The 24,686-nt window shown below is 36.0% G+C and overlaps 3 protein-coding genes across 3 annotated transcripts in view; 2 read left to right on the top strand and 1 right to left on the bottom strand.

Moving 5' to 3' along the window:
- The window catches only part of LOC129005268 (CD63 antigen), a 33,670-nt gene extending 33,276 nt beyond the window's left edge, over positions 1 to 394 (bottom strand). Inside the window, exon 1 of the mRNA XM_054434110.1 lies at positions 177 to 394. Within this exon, the coding sequence (XP_054290085.1) occupies positions 177 to 239 (63 nt within the window). The 5' untranslated portion in view covers positions 240 to 394. The remainder of the gene's footprint in view (positions 1 to 176) is intronic.
- An 8,370-nt stretch (positions 395 to 8,764) lies between these two features.
- Positions 8,765 to 10,108, top strand: LOC129005261 (fructose-bisphosphate aldolase-like). Its single transcript, XM_054434102.1, has one exon. The coding sequence runs from the start codon at positions 8,904 to 8,906 to the stop codon at positions 10,026 to 10,028; it is 1,125 nt and encodes a 374-aa protein (XP_054290077.1). The 5' UTR covers positions 8,765 to 8,903; the 3' UTR covers positions 10,029 to 10,108.
- A 7,882-nt stretch (positions 10,109 to 17,990) lies between these two features.
- LOC129005255 (probable ATP-dependent RNA helicase DDX47) overlaps positions 17,991 to 24,686 on the top strand; it is a 31,590-nt gene continuing 24,894 nt past the window's right edge. The window contains exons 1-3 of the mRNA XM_054434096.1: positions 17,991 to 18,344; positions 23,561 to 23,654; positions 24,320 to 24,484. Coding sequence (XP_054290071.1) covers positions 18,234 to 18,344; positions 23,561 to 23,654; positions 24,320 to 24,484 — 370 coding nt within the window. The 5' untranslated portion in view covers positions 17,991 to 18,233. The remainder of the gene's footprint in view (positions 18,345 to 23,560; positions 23,655 to 24,319; positions 24,485 to 24,686) is intronic.

Here is a 24,686-nt window from a genome sequence, read left to right as displayed (position 1 = left end):
CCCGGTCAAGGCTCACGGGCCCCCCTAGCTCGCGGGCCCGCCGCCGCCACTGTACGTAACTGACTTGATAAAACTTGCATCTTTGGACTATAGTAGGGATATTTAGGCCTGCCTTTCAGAGGTTAACTTACGTAACCAAGTTAAATAATTATTGCCATTAAAATGTAAGAACTTACCACAAATATGAAGTTTGAAATAAATAGTAAGTATTTCATACATTTTGTACTTGCAGTTAGCATATTGTAGAAATGTTTTAACAGTGAGCAAAAATGTAAAATGTGTGCCTAATTAGGTACACTGAATAGTTGTGCTGTTGTGCAACAACGAGAAATGAAATAAGTAATAAGTAAAAAAACAGTAGGTACAGTCTAGTCAAGTATTGATGGCCAAGGGAAGGAATAAACTTGGCACTCAACTTGACAGATGACAGTGACAGACTGACAGAGCAGAGGGTTCGATGTCATAGCTTATAATTGCAAATTTGTTCCATAGTTTATAATCATGGAAATGTGGCATAGCTTATAACGTTTGTTCTAAGTTATAGCTTATAATTTTCAAAACGTGGCATAGCTTATAACACGCGGGAATAACGTCATAGCGGATGGAACAGCTGATTGATCCTCAAACAAACAAATTATTGTGCAATGGTCCTCAAATTATCGTACAGACCACGAATTACTAGTACGGACAAGTACGGACTAGCAGCCGCTTCCCAAGGCCCCACTAGAAAAATCTTTTTCTAGTGGGGCCTTGCGCTTCCCTGCTGCCGTATTTTTATTTCAGAATTAGTTTTGCAAACAGTGTCATTTGGAGGCTCCTGATTGGCTGTGGGAACACCATTACCTTGGCTGTAGGTACGATGGAATGGGACGTCATCTATATAGCGCCTCGATTTCCTCTTCCGGGAACTGATGAGAACCTCTTTAGAGAATGAGCGGGGGGCTTGACGTCACTCTTCTCTTGAGGGTAACGAGACGATATGATTCCATCGGTGTTGGTGGCGTAGTTGATAGCGTCTCGCACTGGTGATCTGGTTGTCTCCAGTTTAAATCCCGCCGGCGACACTAACTTTTTGTCCAAGATTTGGCTTAGAATGCGAATACTTCTTAAATGTACATCTTTTGTTAGAATTTGAGACATTTATAATTTTATTTATGAACAGAACTATTTTTTTTATTAGTAAACCTTCATTCGATTTTTATCTGATACTAGCTGTACCCGCGGGCTTTGCCCCGTTTAACTTCATAAGTGAGCTCGTTCTCATGGCTCAATCACGTTCTGGTTGAAGTTCGACTGGGACGGGTGGCGTCGTCCTGTAATCCAGCTATACTAGGAGGTCACGAATTGTGGATATTTATAGGGATGCACTGTGGATGCGATGCTCCCCGGTATGGATTAACGTCCGCACAATCCACACAATTGTAAAAAATATCTAATATATAAAATTCTCGTGTCACAGTGTTTGTCTGCAAACTCCTCCGGAACGACTTCACCGATCGTTATGAAATTTGGTGTGTAAATTCTGTAGGTATGCGAATCGGACGTAAACTATTTCCCGTTTCGAAATTCTTAAAAGGGCTCCGCCCCAGTGGCTCTGGAGTTTCCCATGTTAACCTTATGAGAAATGGAATTAATGAATCTTAACAGCTGTTTCAATTAAACAAGTTGGTTCTGTTCTATGATGTTCAATAGCATTAAAGTTACAAGGATTACCAACAGGGTGCAGCACTATTATTTCTTTTACATTTATGACAACAGCTAATTTGCAACCAAAAGGTGAGTGAGCGTAGCGAACGAACTTCAACCTGGAGGCGAGTTAGCGTAGCGAACGAGCTCCAACCCAAAGATGAGTGAGCGTAGCGAACGAACTTCAACCAGGACGTGATTGAGCGATGCGAACGAGATCATCTTGAAAATTAAACGTAACGGTACTTTCTTTCCATCGGTCTGTCTTAGGGGAAACCTATAACTTAGGCGATACGAAGTTCGCCGGGTCAGCTAGTTCATATATATAATATATATTATGTATATTTATATACCGGGTGATTCAAAATGAATAGCCTGGTTTAACGCTTTATAACTTTTATACTACATTACACTTACCGACTTACCGCTACAAAACACACATCTAATGAAAAACAACTCCAAGAGTTTATGTCTTCCAAAGACACATTATTTAACAAATCGATCCAGTAGAACTGTAGATTAAATTGTTCAAAGTTAAAATGAAATCTCCAACTTTTTTCGCCACTAAAAATTTGAGGTTGCTTGACGTTTTTGGAAATAACTTTTAAATGGTGGGGAAATCAACCAAAGTGGAGGGAAATATTCCGAAAGAGAATAAAATTTCCTACAATTTACTATGATGCATTTCTTAAAAATACTCATTCAAAGGCAGCCAAAAATTGCCACAAAATAAAAATACCTGTATGTGAAAATTTCCGTTTTCAATGTAGAATATTAATTGACATAAAAATGGGGATTTTAAATTTTTGTTTCGTTCTGGCAATTTTTGGCTGCCTTTACTGAGTATTTTCAAAAAATGCTTGATAGTAATTTGTAGGAAATTTTATTCTCTTTCGGAATATTTCCTTCCAGTTTCGTCGATTTCCTCACCATTTAAAAGTTATTTCCAAAAACGTTAAGTAACCTCAAATTTTTAGTGGTTATTGAAAAAAGTTGGAGATGACTCTTTAACTTTGAACGATTAAATCTACAGTTCTACTGGATCGATTTTGTTAAATAAGGTGTCTTATTTGGAAGACATAAACTCTTTGAGTTGCTTTTTCATTTGATGTGTTTTATAGCGGTAAGTGTAATAGTATACACGTTATGAAGCGTTAAAACCAGGCTATTCATTTTTAATCACCCGGTATATATATGTGTGTGTGTGTGTGTGTGTGTATGTGTGTGTATGTGTGTGTGTGTGTGTGTGTGTGTCCGTTAGCACGATAACTCGAACAAAAAATATCAGATTTTGATGAAATTCGGTATAAACGTGTAAACCTACATTTATTCGAACAAGTTTGCGAACCAGATCGGACCATGGGAACGGGGGGTTATGAGGGGTTTTATTGGGGTAAAAATGGGGTTTTCTCATTTTTGACCCTAAAAACATAAAATGTTGGAATTTATTTCCCAACCATTTTGTAGAGCTTAAAAAAAAGAAATAATTTAGTATATTGAAGCATCGTTTGTATGCCTAATGGTTACGGAGAAAATTCAAAAAGTGCAAATTTATAATTCCCATGTTATTCTTATGGAGAAAATGAAAACTGTTGTAGTTTACTTCTTTATGGATATATGTTGATCTAATTTGGCGAATTTATTTATTTCATCATATATTATTGACATATGGTCAAAAAACACTGTTTACCTTCCCCGTAGCAGCTAACCTAAGCACTCGTTAAATCTAATGTTATTTAATGTATTAATTACGGAAATATTTTAGTAAATATGTATTCAGACAAGTTGAAATTCGCTTAGTCTGCAGGTTTGCTGCGGCGGGGGCATTTTATAATAAAATTAAACTGTCATAGCCTAACCTAACCAAAACCAACCAATCTTGCTGATAATATAAAATACCCTCGCCGCAGCAAACCTGCAGACTAAGCGAATTTCCATTTGCCTTATTTGATTTTCAATGAAATCTATTCAAATAACCTTAGGTTTAACGAGTACCTAGGTTTGCTGCCTACAGGGAGGGTAATAAATTGTGCTTTTTAGTAAAATATTAATAGCTTAGTATAAAATCAATAGATTTAACAAATTTGATCCAATATCCATAAACAAGCAAACTACAACAGTTTACTTATTTTCAATAAGAATAACATGGGAATGTTTAATTTACAATTTTCACCGCAACCAATAATCATACAGAAACACTTAAATATACTAAATTATTGGTTTTTAAGCTTTTTAAAATGGTTTAGTGAAAATTTGGGAAATTTTAAGTTTTGAGAGTCAGAACGAGAAATCACAATTTTTATCCCATAAAACCCCGTCCCCGTGGTCCGATCATGCTGGTTCGCGAACTTCTTCGAATAAACGTAGGTTTACACGTTTGTACTAAATTTAATCGAAATTGGATTATTTTTGTTCGAGTTATCGTGCTAAAGGACACACACACACCCACACACACACACGCATATATATATATATATATATACATATATATATATATGAATTTGAACAGATATGGTGTTTTTGGCTTCTAGGGCCAACAAAATGAAATAATAAATCGGCTCTGGGTCCAAGTCATACTATGAGACCTACGGTAATAGCTTATTTCCTATATGAGAAATTCGCTAAAAGATAATAAGCAAAAATCGAACGAAGGTTTACTTATAATTTTTAAATTTTTTATTTTAAAATTAAACTATCATAACCTAATTGAACGAACTAAACTTGCTGATAATATAAAAAATATCTATACTTATAAAAGGCAAAGCCCTCACTGACACACTCACTCACTCACTCATCACTAATTCTCCCACTTCCCATTTACCTAGGAGGCTGAAATTTGGCTCACAGATTCTTTAGGTATTAAATAGGAAAACTAAGTTGTTTTTATTCTGATCGGACCCTCGGGCTCCGCCCCAGTGGCTCTGGAGTTTCCCATGTTAACCTTATGATTTTTCATATTTAAAAGGAATTAATGAATCTTATCAGCTGTTTCAATTAAACAAGTTGGTTCTGTTCTATGATGTTCAATAGCATTAAAGTTACAAGGATTACCAACAGGGTGCAGCACTATTGTTTTTTTTTTATTTATGACAACAGCTAATTTGCAATCAAAAGGTGAGTGAGCGTAGCGAACGAACTTCAACCTGGAGGCGAGTTAGCGTAGCGAACGAGCTAACCTGAAGGCAAGTGAGCGCAGCGAACTAGCTCCAACAAGGTGAGTGAGCGTAGAGAACGAACTTCAACCAACACGTAATTGAGCCATGCGAACGAGCTCATCTTGAAAATTAAGAAGTTAAACGGGGCAAAGCCCGCGGGTACAGCTAGTCTATATATATAAAAGGCAAAGCCTTCACTGACTCGCTCACTCACTCATCACTATTTCTCCCACTTCCCATTTACCTAGGAGGCTGAAATTCGGTACACCGATTCTTTGGGCATTAAATAGGAAAACTAAGTAGTTTTTATTTTGATCGGGCTTTCGGGCTCCGCCCCAGTGGCTCTGGAGTTTCCCATGTTAACCTTATGATTTTTCATATTTAAAAGGAAATATTGAATCTTAACAGCTGTTTCAATTAAACAAGTTGGTTCTGTTCTATGATGTTCAATAGCATTAAAGTTACGAGGATTACCAACAGGGTGCAGCACTATTTTTTTTTAAATTTATGACAACAGCTAACTTGCAACCAAAAGGTGAGTGAGCGTAGCGAACGAACTTCAACCTGGAGGCGAGTTAGCGTAGCGAACGAGCTAACCTGAAGGCAAGTGAGCGCAGCGAACTACCTCCAACCTAAAGGTGAGTGAGCGTAGCGAACGAACTTTATACTTTATACTTAACTTTACTTTATACTTCTTATGAAATGGCGACCATACAATGTAGGTATTTTAAGCCAAGTATGAATGGAGATGAGTGTAGGATGAGTGGCGTGATCTTGTAGTCTTATTAGTGACTAAGGCCGACATTCCTTAGACACAGCTGTTAATTAATAGCCCAAACAGCTAATGGCAACTAAGGCGCCTACAATTTATAGTGGAATCCGAACCACATATTTCCTTGGTATATACGAATTGGTCTAATTATCAGGATAGTACAGCGGATAGTCCTAATACTCACTAGTTAAGCCTCACATAACTGTCAGCCATAACCACTAGCTGACCCGGCGAACTTCGTATCGCCTAAGTTATAGGTTTCCCCTAAGACAGACCGATGGAAAGAAAGTACCGTTACGTTTAATTTTCAAGATGATCTCGTTCGCATCGCTAACTCGCCTCCAGGTTGAAGTTCGTTCGCTACGCTCACTCACCTTTGGGTTGGAGCTTGTTCGCTACGCTCACTCACCTTTAGGTTGGAGCTCGTTCGCTGCGCTCACTTGCCTTCAGGTTAGCTCGTTCGCTGCGCTAACTCGCCTCCAGGTTGAAGTTCGTTCGCTACGCTCACTCACCTTTTGGTTGCAAATTAGCTGTTGTCATAAATGTAAAAGAAATAATAGTGCTGCACCCTGTTGGTAATCCTTGTAACTTTAATGCTATTGAACATCATAGAACAGAACCAACTTGTTTAATTGAAACAGCTGTTAAGATTCATTAATTCCATTTCTCATAAGGTTAACATGGGAAACTCCAGAGCCACTGGGGCGGAGCCCTTTTAAGAATTTCGAAACGGGAAATAGTTTACGTCCGATTCGCATACCTACAGAATTTACACACCAAATTTCATAACGATCGGTGAAGTCGTTCCGGAGGAGTTTGCAGACAAACACTGTGACACGAGAATTTTTATACATTAGATTTGGCCGGATGGTGTTTTTGGCCTTTGGGGACCTCAAAACGAAAAAGTAATTCGGTCCCGGGCCCAGGTCCCACCATGGTAATAGCGGTAATAGCTTATCCCACAATCCCCACTCCTCAGAAAAGGTTATCAGTTCCTCGAAGAGGAAAATGAGACGCTAGTGTGCCGTGGTCATGCAGTTGCAGTACAGTTAACCCGTAATGATTTACGTTTCGTTGTTTCGTTTTGTTTTGAAATCTCTTAACATACAAATATAGATCCGCCTTTTGGGTTTCAAGTTTAGGGACCAGAATTAAAAACTCTCGACATGATGAGATAAACCTTTATAAACTAACGTTTTGACCCTTTCCCACCCTTTTAAATCATAATTAACAGCTAATTTTATTGCTGATAATTCATGAATGCAATCAGAAATAAGAATAATCAGATAAGTTCACCACATACAAACAGCAATATTCGAGTTTGGTTTTTATGCAGTAGCCTAAATACTGAATGTTTTCCAATAAATTAGGCAATGAAATATACAACTAATTCATTTGATCTTAAATGAGCATTCTTTTGTAAAGAATACAACACGGCCCCTAAATGCCTAAAGCCGGGGTTTCCTAGGCACGGAAGTGGAGAGCGGAGAGAGGAACTCGGAGAGCGGACTCCACTTGTCTTAGGTAATTTAATGTTACTGTTTTCCTAGAAGCGGAGAGGAACACCATGTTAATCTCTTTTCCGCTCTCCGCGTTCCTCTCTCCACTCTCCGCTTCCGCGCCTAGGAAAACCCAGCTTAATTGACAAAATGCCAGTTTGTTTGTTTTGATTTCACCTCAAAATTTGACACGTATGAACACATGATCGCACTACAGCCAAATAGGTTGATTAGGTTCATCTTCAAAGATATTCCACCACACCTTAACCACTTCTAGCTAAAAGATCCAACCGTACAAGGTTTACCAACAAGGTCAGCACTATTAATGTTTTTTCCCCATTTATGACTACGGCTAATTTAAACTAATCAGCAACAAAAAGTGTTAGTGGTGAAACACAATGAGAACTGTCAAAGTATAGGATTGTTTACAGTTATGTTTATTTTTTTATGTAATAAATAGTTTTAGTTAATAGATATTGTGCGAACGTTTGATAATTTAATTACTTTTTTAATTGTTTAGGCTCAGTGATAGAACATTATGGCTACGGTAGATGTGTCATACTATAGCATGCCGTAAATTTAAAGAACCAAATTTTCTCAAACCGTTTCCTCCCCTATAATTAATTGCAAACGCACTCAGAGCATGAGTATAACTGCAATGTACTGTATAACTGCAACTTTTGACTTTCCATTTTCAGTGAGTAGGTATATTCTTGCGTGCGTACCGATTGACCAATGGTTCAAGGGTCGTTTCTAACATGCAGATTGCAGATTGATTGAATGGTCAATCTGCAATCTGCATGTTAGAAATTACCCTTGAACCATATTGGTCAATCTGTACTATAATTTACCTACTCACTCACCTACCTACTCACTTACCTACTCACCTACTCACGCATTAGCTGGAGGAATCATCTACAACCTTTAAAAGGTGAGATTCTGAGAGATCCAGAGGGATTGAAAAGTGTGAGAGATTAATGTCATGTACATGGTCATGAGAACCTGAGAGTATCCAGGGATTAGGGCTCCGTATACTGTACAGTAGTAGGCCATGAAAAACAAATCCCATTAAGTTACAGGTTTGGCTTTGGCATAGATCCATGACATATGAAGTTCGGGGTATGTTACCGTTTATCATCATACTATTATCAATAATTAATTTACTATTTCTTAATATTACTGAGAAAATGGTATATATACCAATACCAAATCCTAGACAATGGGTCAATCTCTGATAACTTAAGCCATTAAAATAGTATTCATAGAGCAAATTTTTTACTAACCCTCATAATGTCAGAATCTGATCAAAAAAGATATGATACGTTTTTACTCATCATTATTGAATCATAATTTAAAACTATTTTAGTGAAATATGGTATGGTAAAATATAGCAGCCTAGTATGTAAATCTACAAAGTGAGAACTTTATTTTTATACAAAACATGAATACGTAAAATTATTTAAGGGGACAGAAATCCAATAACAATATTCAATCAGTTTTTTTTTTTATATACACATTGGGACTTGTCAGATTGTTATTAATAAAAGTGATTATTTATTTGTCTAAGGTTTTTTTAAACAAAAGGAAAAGTCATATGGCGACTTTGCTGCAGTATTTCAAAATTGTTTATTTTCGTACAAAATAATATTTTTTTATGTAAATAGCATATTTATTAATTATAATTTCATAGCAATCAAAATTAACTATATCCTGATAAATTGTCTTGTGAAGACATTTTTGTGAAAAAAGAAAAGTTTATTTAATGAAAAGTTTTCTATTTGTATTTGAAAAATGTCATTTCATTGCAGTACAATATCAACCATATACCATTACCTTCCTGATGAGACACAAAAAGAGTTGAGGATAATAACAAAAACGCTACTGGCACCAGGAAAGGGCATTTTAGCAGCAGACGAATCAGTGTCTTCGATTGGAAGAAAGCTGAAAGACATAAATTTGGAAAACAGCGAGGAAAACCGCAGGAAGTACCGAAAACTGTTGTTTTCAACCGAAAACTTGGGAGAATATATTTCTGGCGTCGTTTGTTTCCATGAAACTTTATTTCAGAAAGCAGATGACGAAGAAACTCTTTTAATAGATTTACTCCGTGAAAAGAGGATTATACCCGGTATTAAAGTTGACAAAGGTGTTGTTCCGTTATATGGAACTGAAGATGAATGTACAACCCAAGGCATAGACGATCTCGGACCTCGTTGTGAACAGTACAAAAAGATCGGGTGTCACTTTGCCAAGTGGCGATGTGTGTTCAAAATCGGCCAACGTACGCCTTCTGATCTAGCGATTAGAGAGAACGCCAACACTATAGCCAGGTATGCTTCTGTTTGCCAAGCGTATAGGATTGTGCCCATAATTGAGCCTGAAATTTTAGCAGATGGGAATCACACATTATTGCGCTGTCAAAAAGTAACAGAAAAAGTGTTGTCGGCTGTTTTTAAGGCTTTGAGTGATCACGATGTTTTCCTGGAAGGTTTAATTTTGAAAACAAATATGATAACTCAGGGGCAAATGTCAAAAGATAAATTTTCCCCAGAGGAAATTGCAGAGGCAACTACAGTTACATTGCAGAGAACTGTACCTCCAATTGTAGCAGGGATAGCTTTCTTATCAGGTGGTCAGTATCAGGATGAGGCAACAATAAATTTAAACGCAATAAACAAATTCGCAAATCAAACATCACTTTGCAAACCATGGCCATTGACGTTCTGCTACGGGAGAGCCCTGCAGACTTCTGTACTGCAAGTTTGGGGAGGTAACGAACACAAAGTTGTCCAAGCACAAGAGGAACTTATGATCAGAGCCAAGGCCAACGCAGAAGCAAGCCTGGGGCAATACATAAGATCTTCACAAACGGAAGATCAGCAAGGGGAGGAACCAGAGACAGTTGTCAACAATTAGTTTGAAATGTATCAAGAATCTAACATTTTGACTATCAAACTGTACCACCTTCAAATTATTTAAAATAAATTCATTGAACTTGTGTACATCGTACTACTCCTACTCCACCAAAGTAGGCATAATACTTTTTGTACTCTCTTATACACATAGCCGTAGCAGCAATCAAATAATTTTCCTTTCGCATGTAAAAAAAATTAGGACCTTTACCTTTAATTCACTACCACTACACTGTTTACCATAATTATTACTTTTTTTAATTCACTACCAGTAAAATCATTTTCAATTAGTTCTGAAAGATTAAATCAGGATACATAGCCTCATAGCCAGAACTAATTAATTAAGAAATATTTTTATAAGTGTAAATTAAAATACCCCCGCCGCAGCAAACCTGAAGAAGCGAATTTCAACTTGTCTGATTACATTTTTACTAAAATATTTTCATAAATAAGTCATATTTATTCCCTATTTAAATAACATTTAAATAGATTTAACAAGTGCTTAGGTTTGCTGCTACGGGGAAGGTAAAATTTGTTTTTTGACGATACCTCAATATTATAGGATGAATTAAAAAAACTTGCCAAATTTTATCAATATATATCCATAAACAAGTAAACTACAGCAATTTTCATTTTCTCCATAAGAATAACATGGGAATTTTAAATTACACTATTTTTGATTTTTTCCCGTGACTGTTAGGCATACAACAGCGCTTCAATATACTAAATTATTTCTTTTTTTAAGCTCTACAAAACGGTTTAGAAAGAAATTGCTAATTTTTTTGTTTTTTGGGTCAAAAATGGGAAAATTCCATTTTCACCCCATAAACCCCGTTCCCATGGTCCGATTATGCTGGATCGCGAACTCATTCGAATAAACGTAGGTTTACACGTTTGTACCAAATTTCATCAAAATCGGATCATTTTTTTGCTCGAGTTATCGCGATAACGGACACACACACATACATATATATATATATATATACTAGCTGACCCGGCGAACTTCGTATCGCCTAAGTTATAGGTTTCCCCTAAGACAGACCGATGGAAAGAAAGTACCGTTACGTTTAATTTTCAAGATGATCTCGTTCGCATCGCTCAATCATGTCCTGGTTGAAGTTCGTTCGCTATGCTCACTCACCTTTGGGTTGGAGCTCGTTCGCTACGCTCACTCACCTTTAGGTTGGAGCTCGTTCGCTGCGCTCACTTGCCTTCAGGTTAGCTCGTTCGCTACGCTAACTCGCCTCCAGGTTGAAGTTCGTTCGCTACGCTCACTCACCTTTGGGTTGGAGCTCGTTCGCTACGCTCACTCACCTTTAGGTTGGAGCTCGTTCGCTGCACTCACTTGCCTTCAGGTTAGCTCGTTCGCTACGCTAACTCGCCTCCAGGTTGAAGTTCGTTCGCTACGCTCACTCACCTTTTTGTTGCAAATTAGCTGTTGTCATAAATGTAAAAGAAATAATAGTGCTGCACCCTGTTGGTAATCCTTGTAACTTTAATGCTATTGAACATCATAGAACAGAACCAACTTGTTTAATTGAAACAGCTGTTAAGATTCATTAATTCCATTTCTCATAAGGTTAACATGGGAAACTCCAGAGCCACTGGGGCGGAGCCCTTTTAAGAATTTCGAAACGGGAAATAGTTTACGTCCGATTCGCATACCTACAGAATTTACACACCAAATTTCATAACGATCGGTGAAGTCGTTCCGGAGGAGTTTGCAGACAAACACTGTGACACGAGAATTTTATATATTAGAAGATATTACTAGCAGAGTACCCGTCCTTCGTACGGGGTTGGAATATAAGTATAAAATGCTTATTGCAGTTATACTCAAGCTTTGAGTTTGCAATAAGGGAGGACACAGTTTGATCAAATTTGCTTTTTTACATTTACAGTATTCTATAGTATTACACATCTACCATAGCCATAATGTTCTACCACTTCACCTAAACAATAGAGAAAAATAAATTATCAACAATTCGCAAAATATCACAAATTATTCATGAAATGAAAAACATAAACATAACTGTAAACAATCCTACTTTGACAGTTCTCATTGCGAATCACAGTCTTTTGCTGCTGCTTAGTTCAAATTAGCTGTTTTCATAAATGCAAAAAAAATATAGTGCTGCACCCTGTTGTTAAATCTTATAACTTTTTAATGCTTTTCCATATCATAGAACCAACTTATTTAGTTAAATCAGCTGACTAAATTCTTCAATTCCCTTTAAATATGAATACTCATAAGGTTAACATGGGGAACTACAGAGCCACTGGGGTGGAGCCCGAAGGGATTTTTGAGATAAGAATATACCTATATGTTAATCGGGAATGTGAGCTATCATCACGCCAAATTTCAGCCCAATCCATCCAGTGGTTTATGCGCGATTGACCTTCAAACACACAAACAAACAAACACACAAATTTCACATTTATAATATTATATTACTAGCTGTAACACGCGAGCTTTGCCCCGTTTAACTTCTTAATTTTCAAGATTATCTCGTTCGCATGGCTCAATCACGTCCTGGTTGAAGTTTGTTCGCTACGCTCACTCACCTTTAGGTTGGAGCTCGTTCGCTGCGCTCACTTGCCTTCAGTTAGCTCGTTCGCTACGCCAACTCGCCTCCAGGTTGAAATTCGTTCGCTACGCTAACTCGCCTCCAGGTTGAAGTTCGTTCGCTACGCTCACTCACCTTTTGGTTGCAAATTAGCTGTTGTCATAAATGTAAAAGAAATAATAGTGCTGCACCCTGTTGGTAATCCTTTTAACTTTAATGCTATTGAACATCATAGAACAGAACCAACTTGTTTAATTGAAACAGCTGTTAAGATTCAATAATTACATTTCTCATAAGGTTAACATGGGAAACCCCAGAGCCACTGGGGCGGAGCCCGAAAGGATTTTTGAAATAAGAATATGCCTATATGTTAATCGGGAATGTGAGCTATCATCATGCCAAATTTCAGCCCAATCCGACCAGTATTTTTCGCGTTCACTTGTCACAAACATACATCCATACATCCATCCATACATCCAAACTTTCTCATTTATAATATTAGTAGGATAATATTATAATTGTGAAAGTTTGTGTGTTTGTTTGTTTGTGTGTTTGAAGTTCAATCACGCATTAATTACTGGATGGATTGGGCTCAAATTTGGCATGATGATAGCTCACATTCCCGATGAACATTTAAATGTCTACCGTGTTCGTGTTATGTTTGTTTGTGTGTTCGATATATTTAAGATTTGACGACATTTAACGAATGTAATTATTTTAACGTTCTGTTTTTGATAATGACTACGTAGTAGTCGAAACTATAGTCAACAGACACCGACTAAGGAATTGTGGACGTCAAGGTACGTAACCTGTTATAATAAGAATATATGCCTATATGATAATCGGGAATGTAAGCTATCATGATGCAAAATTTCAGCCCAATCCGTCCAGTGGTTTATGCGTGATTGAACTTCAAACACACAAACAAACTAACAAACAAACACACAAACTTTCACATTTATAATATTAGTAAGATATTATTAAAGTGATACAATCAAATTTTATGTAAACGGTTAAGGCCATTTACCAAATAAAAATATAGGCATATGGCATATCAAAATACACCCGCCGCAGCAAACCTGCAGGCTTAGCGAATTTCCATTTGCCTCATTGGATTTCCACTAAATTTTCTCCTTAGAAATATCACATTTATTCCCTATTTAAATAGAATTAGTTTAACGAGTACTTAGGTTTGCTGCAACAGGAAGGATAAAAAGTGTTTTTTATGTAAAATGTTAATAGTTACTGTAGTTTAGTAAGAAATTAATGTATTTTCCAAATTTGATCAAAATATGTTCATAAACGAGCAAACTACAACAGTTGACTTATCTCCATAAGAAAAACATGGGAATTTTAAAATTACAATATTTTTGAATTTTCTCCGTATTCATTAGGCAAATAATAACGCTTCAATATACTAAATTATTTGTTTTTTTAAGCTCTACAAAATGGTTTAGAAAGAAATTGTGAAATTTTGTGCTTTTAGGGTCAATAATTGGAAAAACCTATTTTTACCCCATAAAACCCCCCCATAAACCCCCGTTCCCATAGTCCGATCATGCGGGTTCGCGAACTCATTCAAGTTTATCCCGCCTTACACCTTTAAACCAAATTTCATCAAAATCGGAGATTACTCAAGTTATCGCGGTCACGGTCACATATATATATATAAATTTATATATATATATATATACATATATAAAAATTTGAACGAATGGTGTTTTTGGCCTCTGGGGACATCCAAAATGAAAAAGCAAATCGGTCCCGGGCCTAGGTCTTACCATGCCACCTACGGTAATAGCTACTTCCCTATAGGGAAATTCGCTAAAAATGAAGCTTAGAGTGTGTAGATTTGCCGAAAAGTATTGATATGGACGAACTCCCTAAGGGTTCTGCCCCACAGGCTGATTTCCAAAGGGCTACACCTTGCATGTTTTGGAAGTTAACGTTATTTGATTAATTTAGTGAACAACAGCTGGCCAGTGCAATTGACAATACAGTTTGTTTGTTTACAATTTTGTTTACTTTTTTTATTATTTACTTTTAGCGAATTTCCCTATAGGGAAGTAGCTATTACCGTAGGTCTCATGGTAAGACCTAAGCCCGGGACCGATTTACTTTTTCATTTTGATGTCCCCAGAGACAAAAACACAATTCGTTTAAATTTTTATATATTTATATACAGATATATATGTATATATATATATCTATATATATATATGTGTGTGTGTGTGTGTGTCCATCCGCACAACTTGAGTAATTTTTGACCGATTTTGATAAAATTTGGTTTGAAGGTGTAAGCATAGACTAAGCAACACAAGGGAAAATGTGTTGTATTTACCAAAATGTACACCCTAAGGGAGTATGTTTTATCTATGGTGTAAGGCAGGATAAACTTGAATGAGTTCGCGAACCAGCATGATCGGACTATGGGAACGGGGGTTTATGGGGGGTTTTATGGGATAAAAATAGGGTTTTCCCATTTTTACCCTAAAAACACAAAATTTCATAATTTCTTTTTAAACCATTTTGTAGAGCTTAAAAAAAAATAATTTAGTATATTGAAGCATTATTATGCGCCTAATTGTTACGGAAAAAATTCTAAAATTGTAATTTTAAAATTCCCATGTTATTCTTATGGAGAATAAGTCAACTGTTGTAGTTTGCTTGTTTATGGACATATTTTGATAAAAGTTGGAAAATACATTAATTTCTTACTAAACCACAGTACCTTTTAATATTCTACATAAAAAACTTGTTTACCCTCCCTGTTGCAGCAAACCTAAGTACTCATTAAACTAATTCTGTTTAAATAGGGAATAAATGTGATATTTCTAAGGAGACATTTTAGTTTAAATCCAATCAGGCAAATGGAAATTCGCTAAGTCTGTAGGTTTGCTGCGGCGGGGGTATTTTATGTTCTTAAATAGGTCGGTGAATCGATAGTGAAGCTATTTCTAACTGTTGATGCAAGTGAGTGATTACGTAGGTGTTCGAAGCACGATGAATATGAGATTAACAAACCATGTATGTTGTTCGTTCCAAGAGGTTGTTGCCGATCTTTAACAGGTCGCCATTTGATTGATAAGTCTAAAGTAAAGTATTAAAGACTCGTGAACGAGAGCGGCGTGTTCAGTTATAACTGTACCCACCTCGGCCACCTAAGAACGTAAGGTATGGAGGTTCCACTGCTTTTAGCATCCTTTCAGATGACAATTTCTTGAACTTGGGCCCTTTAAATGAAATATAAAGTCAAAGTTGATAAAATTAATTTTATTATTGGCTTCTGTACACCCGTGAATTCGCGGGTAAAACCTCTTGTATATATATATATATATAACTGAATTTGGACGGATGGTGTTTATGGCCTCTAGGGACCTCAAAATGAAAAATTAAATCGGTCCCGGGTCCAGGTCTTACCATGAGTACTACGGTAATAGCTTATTCCCTGTATGGGAAATTCGCTAAAATTATGTTACAGTAATTCAATATCTATATACCAATACGCAAGCATTTTTATTTTTACAGTCATAACTCGTTAACGGCTTCACAGATTTTAACGTTTGAGGTGTCAAATTAAAGGTATTTTCACGTAGAATGGCATTACTTAAGTCCAGTAAGGGCTAAAGTTTGGGAACGATGCTGCTATCTTTTGACGTTGGATAAAAATCAATTTCCTTTGCTTACAACTAAACATATGGACGTAATTTAACCACAGTCTGCAGGACTTACAGTATTACTTCCGGAGCAAAACCGGAATTTATAGTTTTTTCATCACTCTGTATTCGAAAACAGCCCATTTCCATACAGCTGAGATCCCTCGAAAATCTTCAATTTCCATACTCAAAAAAAGGTGATCAGCTGACTTTTCCTGACATAAACATTACTTTCGCTACACAAACAATATATTGAATTTTACATAGATAGTTAGTTATTTGTGCAACTAGTGAGCAATTGCACTTTGCACTCGAGCTGCACATTATATTTTTCCTACAGTTACCATAAAACAAATAAATTGGTAAAGAAACGTAACATATTTTTACACAGAAGTGAACTTTTAATATGACATTTAATGTGAAAGTAGCATTACAGTACAACAGCTGACCAGCTGATTTACAGCCAGTGCTGCCAACGTATTTCGCGCGCATACAACCTTGCCTACATGTTTACGCGCTCACTATTTCGTGCCTTCACGTTGCAAATCTGGAGTGAGACAAAATAATTAGACTGAGACAATGTTAACATTGTCTCGCTGATGAGCGAATTGGCCACTTTGCTTTCTCAAATCAGTGAGAGAACATGTTCATTGTTAGGTAACTGTAGGAAAAATTAATTGTTCAACCGTATGGTGTTTGGATTAGAAAAATGAATAGATTACGAAATATCAGATAACTTTTTAAGTTTTATGAAGTAGTTTTTTCATCGTGATAAAAAGTATCGTTCAATACTCGTAACGAAATGGGTCAGTTTCGTGACTAGTTGTGAAATTTACCATATTGAACATCTGCGATCTATGTCTGGTTCATTCATAAATAAAGAGTTTCCTAGCAAGACTTGACAAAAAATTGTTTGTTACAGTAGTTGAATTGATTTACCTTACATAACATCGTATTTGACTGAACTATCGTGTAGTTTTGGTTACAGTTCGGTGTGAAGTGAATGTTTAAACGTGATTATTCACTGTGAACCATGTGAAACAATAGTGCACATCATTACACAGTGCCTTGCCTACAATATGATGAGACAATGCCTTTACGCAAAAATGAAGAAATCTGTTAAATTGGAAATCACCACGATTACTAGAAAAATACCGGTATGGATCATAAACATAAACAAATGACGTTGTTGGCCCGAATCCTATACTAATAGCATTGAACATATGTTTTAGCAGTTCCATGTTGAATAATGTTTATTTTCGGGCCAAAAACGTCATTTGTTTGTGTTTATGATCCATACCGGTATTTTTCTAGTAATCGTGGAAATCACCACCAACTGTCCACATGCTCGTAATGGAAAATATAGCAAGTTATGGCCACAATTACAAATTTTTTTAATAAAAACAGAAATCCAACTTTGAGATAATTATTAAACAATACATTCATACTGAAAAACATCTAACCACACCAACTTTAAATTATAAATCTCGGTAAACTCAATTTATTAGAAAAACGAAAATCATTTCCTAATTAGCATCATGATAGCATTTCGAAAAAGGCTGGGAAAATGTATAGGACAGTCGTGTTTTAAGGTGAAATAGTGTGGTTACATGGTAATTTAACCAAGACAGCTTTTTAAAAGCAAACTAGAAAAAGAAGAACAAGAAGAAGAAGGTGTCTTGTCGTTCAGCGCTCAGCTCCCAGCTGTTTAGCTGTTGTCTGCTGTTGCGGTTGTGCTGTTGTTGGTTGAACGGATTACGGATACACTGATACACTGAAGGAAGAAGACAACGTGCTGGCAGGGTTAGGTTAGGACGTGGGTGTACACAACAAATCAACAATATAACATAAATAAAGAGGGATCTTTCATTTCATTCTAGCCTAAGTTATCTCTATAGGCCTATTTCTATTCTAAGTCAGTAGTCATTTACCCAATATTTAATTGATATTTAGTCAAGTTATAATATATTATAATCATTTTAAAATATGGATTCTTCTGAGGATGAAATAACGAATAGTGAGCAAAATGACGTGAATAAAGCCAGCGATAGTGAAATAGAAGATTCATCCGAAAAGCAGCTTACGTTCAAGGAATTGGTAAGAAGTTAGAGTACCTATAGTATAAGAACTAGCTAGGCCTATGTGCCCGTTCTACGCACGGGGATCTTATAGTGGTCAGTTGAAACCAAATGATATATAGTTCAAATACTTTACCTCAACCTCGCCATTAAACATTCAGGTTGGAAATTTTCTATTGTCTATGGTAATATGCGCTACCAACTTATGAATAATTGTTTATAGGCCTACGAACCCAAGAGATGGGCAATTAGGCTATTGGCTGTACATGTTCCAGCGAGCAGCACAAAATAGCGTTTAGAAGACACATTGGAAAAGCGATTTGAGGATAATCCGTAAACCTCTGTTACAATCACCCACTGCAGTTGTCACTTAACACTTTACACAACCACCATTGAAGTAGCCTACCGTCAATGAGTTGAAACCTTTTATGTAAGCTATTGGTAATGGGTAATTATTCCGTACAGGTGCCTCCAAACGAATTTTTAATATTGATATCTTACTTTATAGTTTTTTACCTCCTGAATCCAAATATACCATTAATTTTCACCGCTGATGAATATTTCTCAAGATATCGCCGTAAAAACATACTTAACATTGCAATAAACAAGGTAGGATGGATGACATTTACAAGTGGAATGTACGATGGGTTAAGTAAACCAACCAGCTGATTGTTTTCAATCATAGTCAAGCAAATGGAAGTGACAACCTTTATTAGCTAACTCTGATTCTGCAATATGAAAATCACCTGATTAAGTTACACTTTTCACTTTCTAAGACCAATAAGTTAATAATGTATTATTGTTTCCAGTATTTTATCCTTATTAATGATTTATTGATTTATATTTCGCCGTTTAGAAATTACATACTAAAATGGTGCTATTCTAACATAACCTAACCTAACCAAACCTCTAGAATGTGTAAGCAAACTCCTTTTGATGTCAGAAAAGGCATGTCAGGGTGATAGGTCGTGCTTTATGTGAATTGGTGACTGCATTAAGTCCTTTGAAGGTAGGTTAGATTAGGTAAGTTAACCCTTTGAGTGCCAACGTCCGGGGAACCGGACGTTTTAAAAAAGAGCCAAAAGTGCCGACGTCCGGCCGACCGGACGTTTTTAGAACGAGCCAAAAGTGCCAACGTCCGGCTGACCGGACGTTTCGTAATGATCGAACAGTTGTCATAACAACCGAATGGATACTCGGATTCTTTTAACCCATATATTAACATTGAGTCGAAAGTTACTAGATGCGATACATCGATTTTCGTTGGTCGAAATATCGAAAATTCGATTTTTACGAAATTTTTACCTAAAAATCGCCAGATCGCGCTCGGCATTTTTAGCGCGACCTTCGGGAAAAATCATCGGCATTTTTTTAGCGTTACTTTTATTTCTCGCCTGGCACTCTAAGGGTTAAAGTTTAGGCATTTTTGAAATAGTAATTTGAAGTGTTTTTTTCTGGATTTTAATTTTACAAAAACAGTCTGCAGGCGACATAAACTAACAACTCGATACATTTATAACCTAAACTTTACCTTCCTAATCTAACCTAACTTCAAAACACTTAATGCAGTCACCAATTCACATATAGCACGACCTACCACCCTGACATGCCTAAATAAGAACTACGAGTAAGTTAATTAGTCCATTATTCCATCTATATCTCCATAATGTGACGAAATTCCTATTGTAGTAAACATTAAGTTATTGACTATAGAATCACTTGATATGTTTCTACAAAGCTAAAAGGCGGCCGTGTCTACAACGATGTTATTATCTTTAGTCAACGATGTTATTCTTCTCATCAACCATGTTACTCTCTTCACTTAACTTAATCTGAACTTGTGAAATTGTGATGGCGACGGCGTAGCAGACAGAATAGCACTTAGCTAGCACTACGCAACACGTTAACCTAAACCTACAGTTCATTCCACTTGTAAATGTCATCCATCCTATCTTGTTTATTGTAATGTTAGGTATGTTTTTACGGCGATATCTTGAGAAATATTCATCAGCGGTGAAAATTAATGGTACATTTGGATTCAGGAGGTAAAAAACTATAAAGTAAGATATCAAAATTAAAAATTTGTTTGGAGGCACCTGTATGGAATAAATACCTGGTAATGCTTATGTAAAAAAATGTAAGTTTCCCAGGCTTACACACTGACAACACTGATTTAATGTATTTTTCCCGGTTATCAAAACTCAAGAAAAATGTTATACCTACACAAAGAATCTCTATTTTCATTTACGTTTACCCTACACATTATTGCACTTGCGATTAATTAAATCCGTTATGTAAAGAAAAAACGGTTTGAATCCAACTTGGTTTGGATTTGCTTTTGAAACGTGGTCGGAAATGATTGCAGTATTTGTAAACAACATTCAATGTAAACATATCAGTGACAGCTAGCTAGAGAAAAATAATCTTGATCCGAACAGCTGTTCGCTATTTAATATGATTATGTTATAAACATTGGGAGAAAACTTGATGAAAATCGCAGAAAATTGGGGTTTTAAACGTCTGTAAGTTTATTTACAAAGTAGTGAGGCCATATTTTAATATCTAAAAATACTCGCCAATCCAGTGAATACATTAGGGCCTAAAATGATTCGGATCTTGATATGTACTCTCGTTTTTTAGGAGAAGGCCGCGTAAAATGGCTCTTGGGCCGTGATAGACGGAAGACAGACAGAAATTGCGATGAGACTTGTTTTCGGCTTCTTTAATGTAGCCTATAAAACGTAAAAATAACCTAAAAATTTATGATTCTGAGCAATCTACCTACAGACAAAACTCTAATTTTATTTATAACTTATAGATTAAGAATTAAGAACTGTTTACTAGCCTATATCTCTGATATGCGTTTGAAGTTTATTTAAAATATAAATTCTACCAATTAAAATTATCTTATGTAGGTTTAGGCCTATTAAAAAAAATGGTTTTTCTTTTCCAAGTTCGTTTGGCTCTTCTACCCGACCTATTTTCATGATTGAGGTCTCAAATTGAAGGTAGGAACGCACAGATTTGCCATCAAGCATCGGCATATATTTATCTATAATCCCACTTGGCTTATACTTAAGCGACATTTGCTCCCCATGTATTTCTTATGGGAGTTAAATTTGGGGTAGGCCTATTTATTCCGTATAGGTGTCTCCAAAGAATTTTTAATGATATCTTACCCTATAGTTTTTTACCTCCCGAATCCAAATGTACCATTATTTTTCACCGCTGATGAATATTTCTCAAGATATTGCTGTAAAAATATACAACATTACAATAAACAATGTAAGATGGATAACATTTACAAGTGGAATGAACTGTGGGTAACTAGGCCTAAGCCTACAGCTGACTGTTTTCAACCACACGACAAGCAACTGGATTTAACAACTTTTGAACTTTATTAACTCACTCTGATTCTATCATCTGCATTATGCTAGTGACGTCATTTTACTTCACTACAAATAGAACTAAAAAAAAAATACTCATACTCATACATGCTGCGTAGTGCTAGTATGCTACGCCGTTACAAGTTCAGGTTAAGTGAAGAGAGTAACCTGGTTGATGAGAAGAATAACATCGCTGATTAAACATGATAACATTGTTGTAGAAACATTTAAAGTGATTCTGTAGTCAATAATGATTTCTATAATAGGAATTTTGTCACATTATGGAGATATAGATGGACTGGTGGACTAATTACTGGTAAATTACCAATTACTATTGTTGGTAAACTTTTATTGTGGATTGACAATTACCTGAGGAATAGACACTCGATAGTCAGATTTGCAAATGCTGAGTCTCTACCCATGACAGTTTTGTCAGGGGTTCCCCAGGGATCTCTCTTGGGGCCTTGTCTGTTTAACATTTTTATAAATGATATAGGGGACCTAATTGAGTCCGAATAACTGTTATTTGCCGATGATATAAAATTATTTAAAACGATCAGAAATGTTAGTGATGGTGAATCTCTGCAGAGAACTCTCGCTGGCATTGAGTCTTGGTGCAAGCAGAATTTGATGTATCTCAATTTCTCTAAATGCAATGTAATATCCTTTACAAGACGTGAAACTATTGTACATATGGATTATCGGTTGGATGGTACTCCTCTGAGCCGGTGCCACGTCATTAAAGACCTTGGAGTCTATTGGAATTCTTCCCTTACGCCTGAACACGATGTAGATGAAATCTTATATATTTTGGTCTAAGATCCTTCAGTGAAATACCGACTTTCATTTAAGCTAGTTTTTCAAATCGGACGAGTTTCAAGCAAACGCAAGGTGAACAACAAAAATTAATATTATTTTTCATAAGGGTTTTCTATGATTAAAAATCAATAGCTCCAGTATTGTTCAGGGGTTTTTTATATGTTTTAGACTCAAAATAATCAGTAAATTATAGGCTTTAACTTGAGATATTGATCGTTTGAATCAGTTAAGCTCAAGATACTGTATTACTCAATAAAAAATTATGAGTTTGTTTATTTCTCGGATATTATTTTTATTTTAACGCTGCGGAGCAGCATGGGTCCTCTAGTGGCTGTTTAATCAATTTTTGTACATATATATACATATATAAAAATTTGAACAAATAGTGTTTTTGGCCTCTGGGGACATCAAAATGAAAAAGTAAATTGGTCCCGGGCTCAAGTCTTACCATGAGTCCTACGGTAATAGCTACTTCCCTATTGGTAAATTCACTAAAATAATAAAATCATTAAATATTGGTGATGTTTTTATTTTAAATTGTATATAAGGGTAGGTAATACTTCAGTCCTTTAAACAATTCAAGAGTAAACGATCTAGGCTATGGCAGTCATGAAATATTATTGAATGAGTAATATTTTAAGTTATAATATTTTAAGTTATTCTTGCCTTAGAACCAATAAAATTAATAATAGGGTATCGATATCAAGTATCAGATGATTGGTGTTATTGCAATGTCCCAAGATTAGCCTGATTATTATGTGAGGGGGCATAACCTTGTGAGTGGAGGGCTGAACTTAAAATGCTGTAATTAACAAGGTCAAACTTAAAACTAGAGATTTTTACAAGTAATACAGATGATTCAGATCTGACCTCAAGCTTACAAACCGACACACAAACATCACCTATTATTGCAGCTATGTATTGGTGCACATATTAGTGTTGAAGATACACTTTATTTATAACCAAGTTAACCTAACATATCTAAATTGTATAGAACCAACATGTTAAGCAAAACTGTACTTTATTTCAGGGAGTCGTCGATGTTCTTTGTGAAGCATGTGAAGCTCTTGGCTGGAAAAATCCATCTAAAATTCAAAAAGAATCTATACCCCTAGCACTCAAAGGTAAAAACATGATTAGCCTACTTAAACTTAAGTTTTATTGATTTATTGATGCAACAAATCTTCATACAGATTTATATTGCTTGTTAATAGATCTGCAAGTTACTTGGCCATTTAGATTTTAATAACCACTCTGATCTAGGAAAAATAATTAGCTAATATAAGTCAATAACTAAGCCAGACAGATTCACTCAATTTCACGCTCATCCTGCAGTCATATCAAGCTTAAATTGTACACAAAGTAAGTGACTGTCATTTAATGAAAAGTGATCAAGTGAGTGGTAGACTACTTGTGTGGAAGCTGATAGGATAGCTGCATCTCAGATGAGGCATTTTACAACTTTTTATTTGCTCTTATGAGTTACAAAAAACTTGTTTCATAAAAATAGGGGTTTAAAAAAAGAAGAGCTATGAGAACATGATAAAAATAGGCATCATGAAATCAATGATAAATCTCTGGGCTCAAAGGGATATATAAACTCTCATTAAACTTAAATCCTTTGTTCAATTACGTTTCCTTCTCCAACTTAGTGATAGTGTAATTTATGACAAAAGTTCTCGTAGAATAATACATTGAAATAAGATAGCAAATAACATATGTAATATTAAGTGATACTTCATACTAATACTGATACTGATTTGTCGCTTTGAAAATACTTCCAACACAGGCAAAGATGTTATTGGACTTGCGGAGACTGGGTCTGGAAAGACAGCTGCTTTCGCCATCCCAATCTTGCAGGCACTGCTTGAAACTCCGCAGAGATATTTTGCCCTCGTCCTCACCCCAACCAGAGAATTGGCGTATCAAATATCAGAGCAGTTTGAAGCTTTGGGTAAGATTGAACTATAGTTTTACTACTTTGGACCTATCTCGTGGAAACATTGTCCTACCAGTATAAAATTTTAATAACAGTTTTAAGATTTCCTAAAAGTATCTTTAAACATGCTTTGGTGGAAGGCAATGGTTCAGCGAGAAAGCAAACATTCTGTAAGTGTAATCTGTCCCTAGCACCATTGTACTTGATGCTCACTGTT

This window comes from Macrosteles quadrilineatus, unplaced genomic scaffold, assembly GCF_028750875.1.
Source record: "Macrosteles quadrilineatus isolate MER2022 unplaced genomic scaffold, UCM_ALF_1.0 Scaffold_1__1_contigs__length_201487025, whole genome shotgun sequence".
In the NCBI taxonomy this organism is placed as follows: Eukaryota; Metazoa; Arthropoda; class Insecta; order Hemiptera; family Cicadellidae; genus Macrosteles; species Macrosteles quadrilineatus.
The sequence above is the reverse complement of the archived record's forward strand: the minus strand, read 5'-3'. Positions and strand labels throughout refer to the sequence as shown.

Coding starts and splice junctions, on each gene's coding strand:
- LOC129005261 (XM_054434102.1), top strand. CDS start 8,904: ATGTCATTTCATTGCAGTACAATATCAACCATATACCATTACCTTCCT.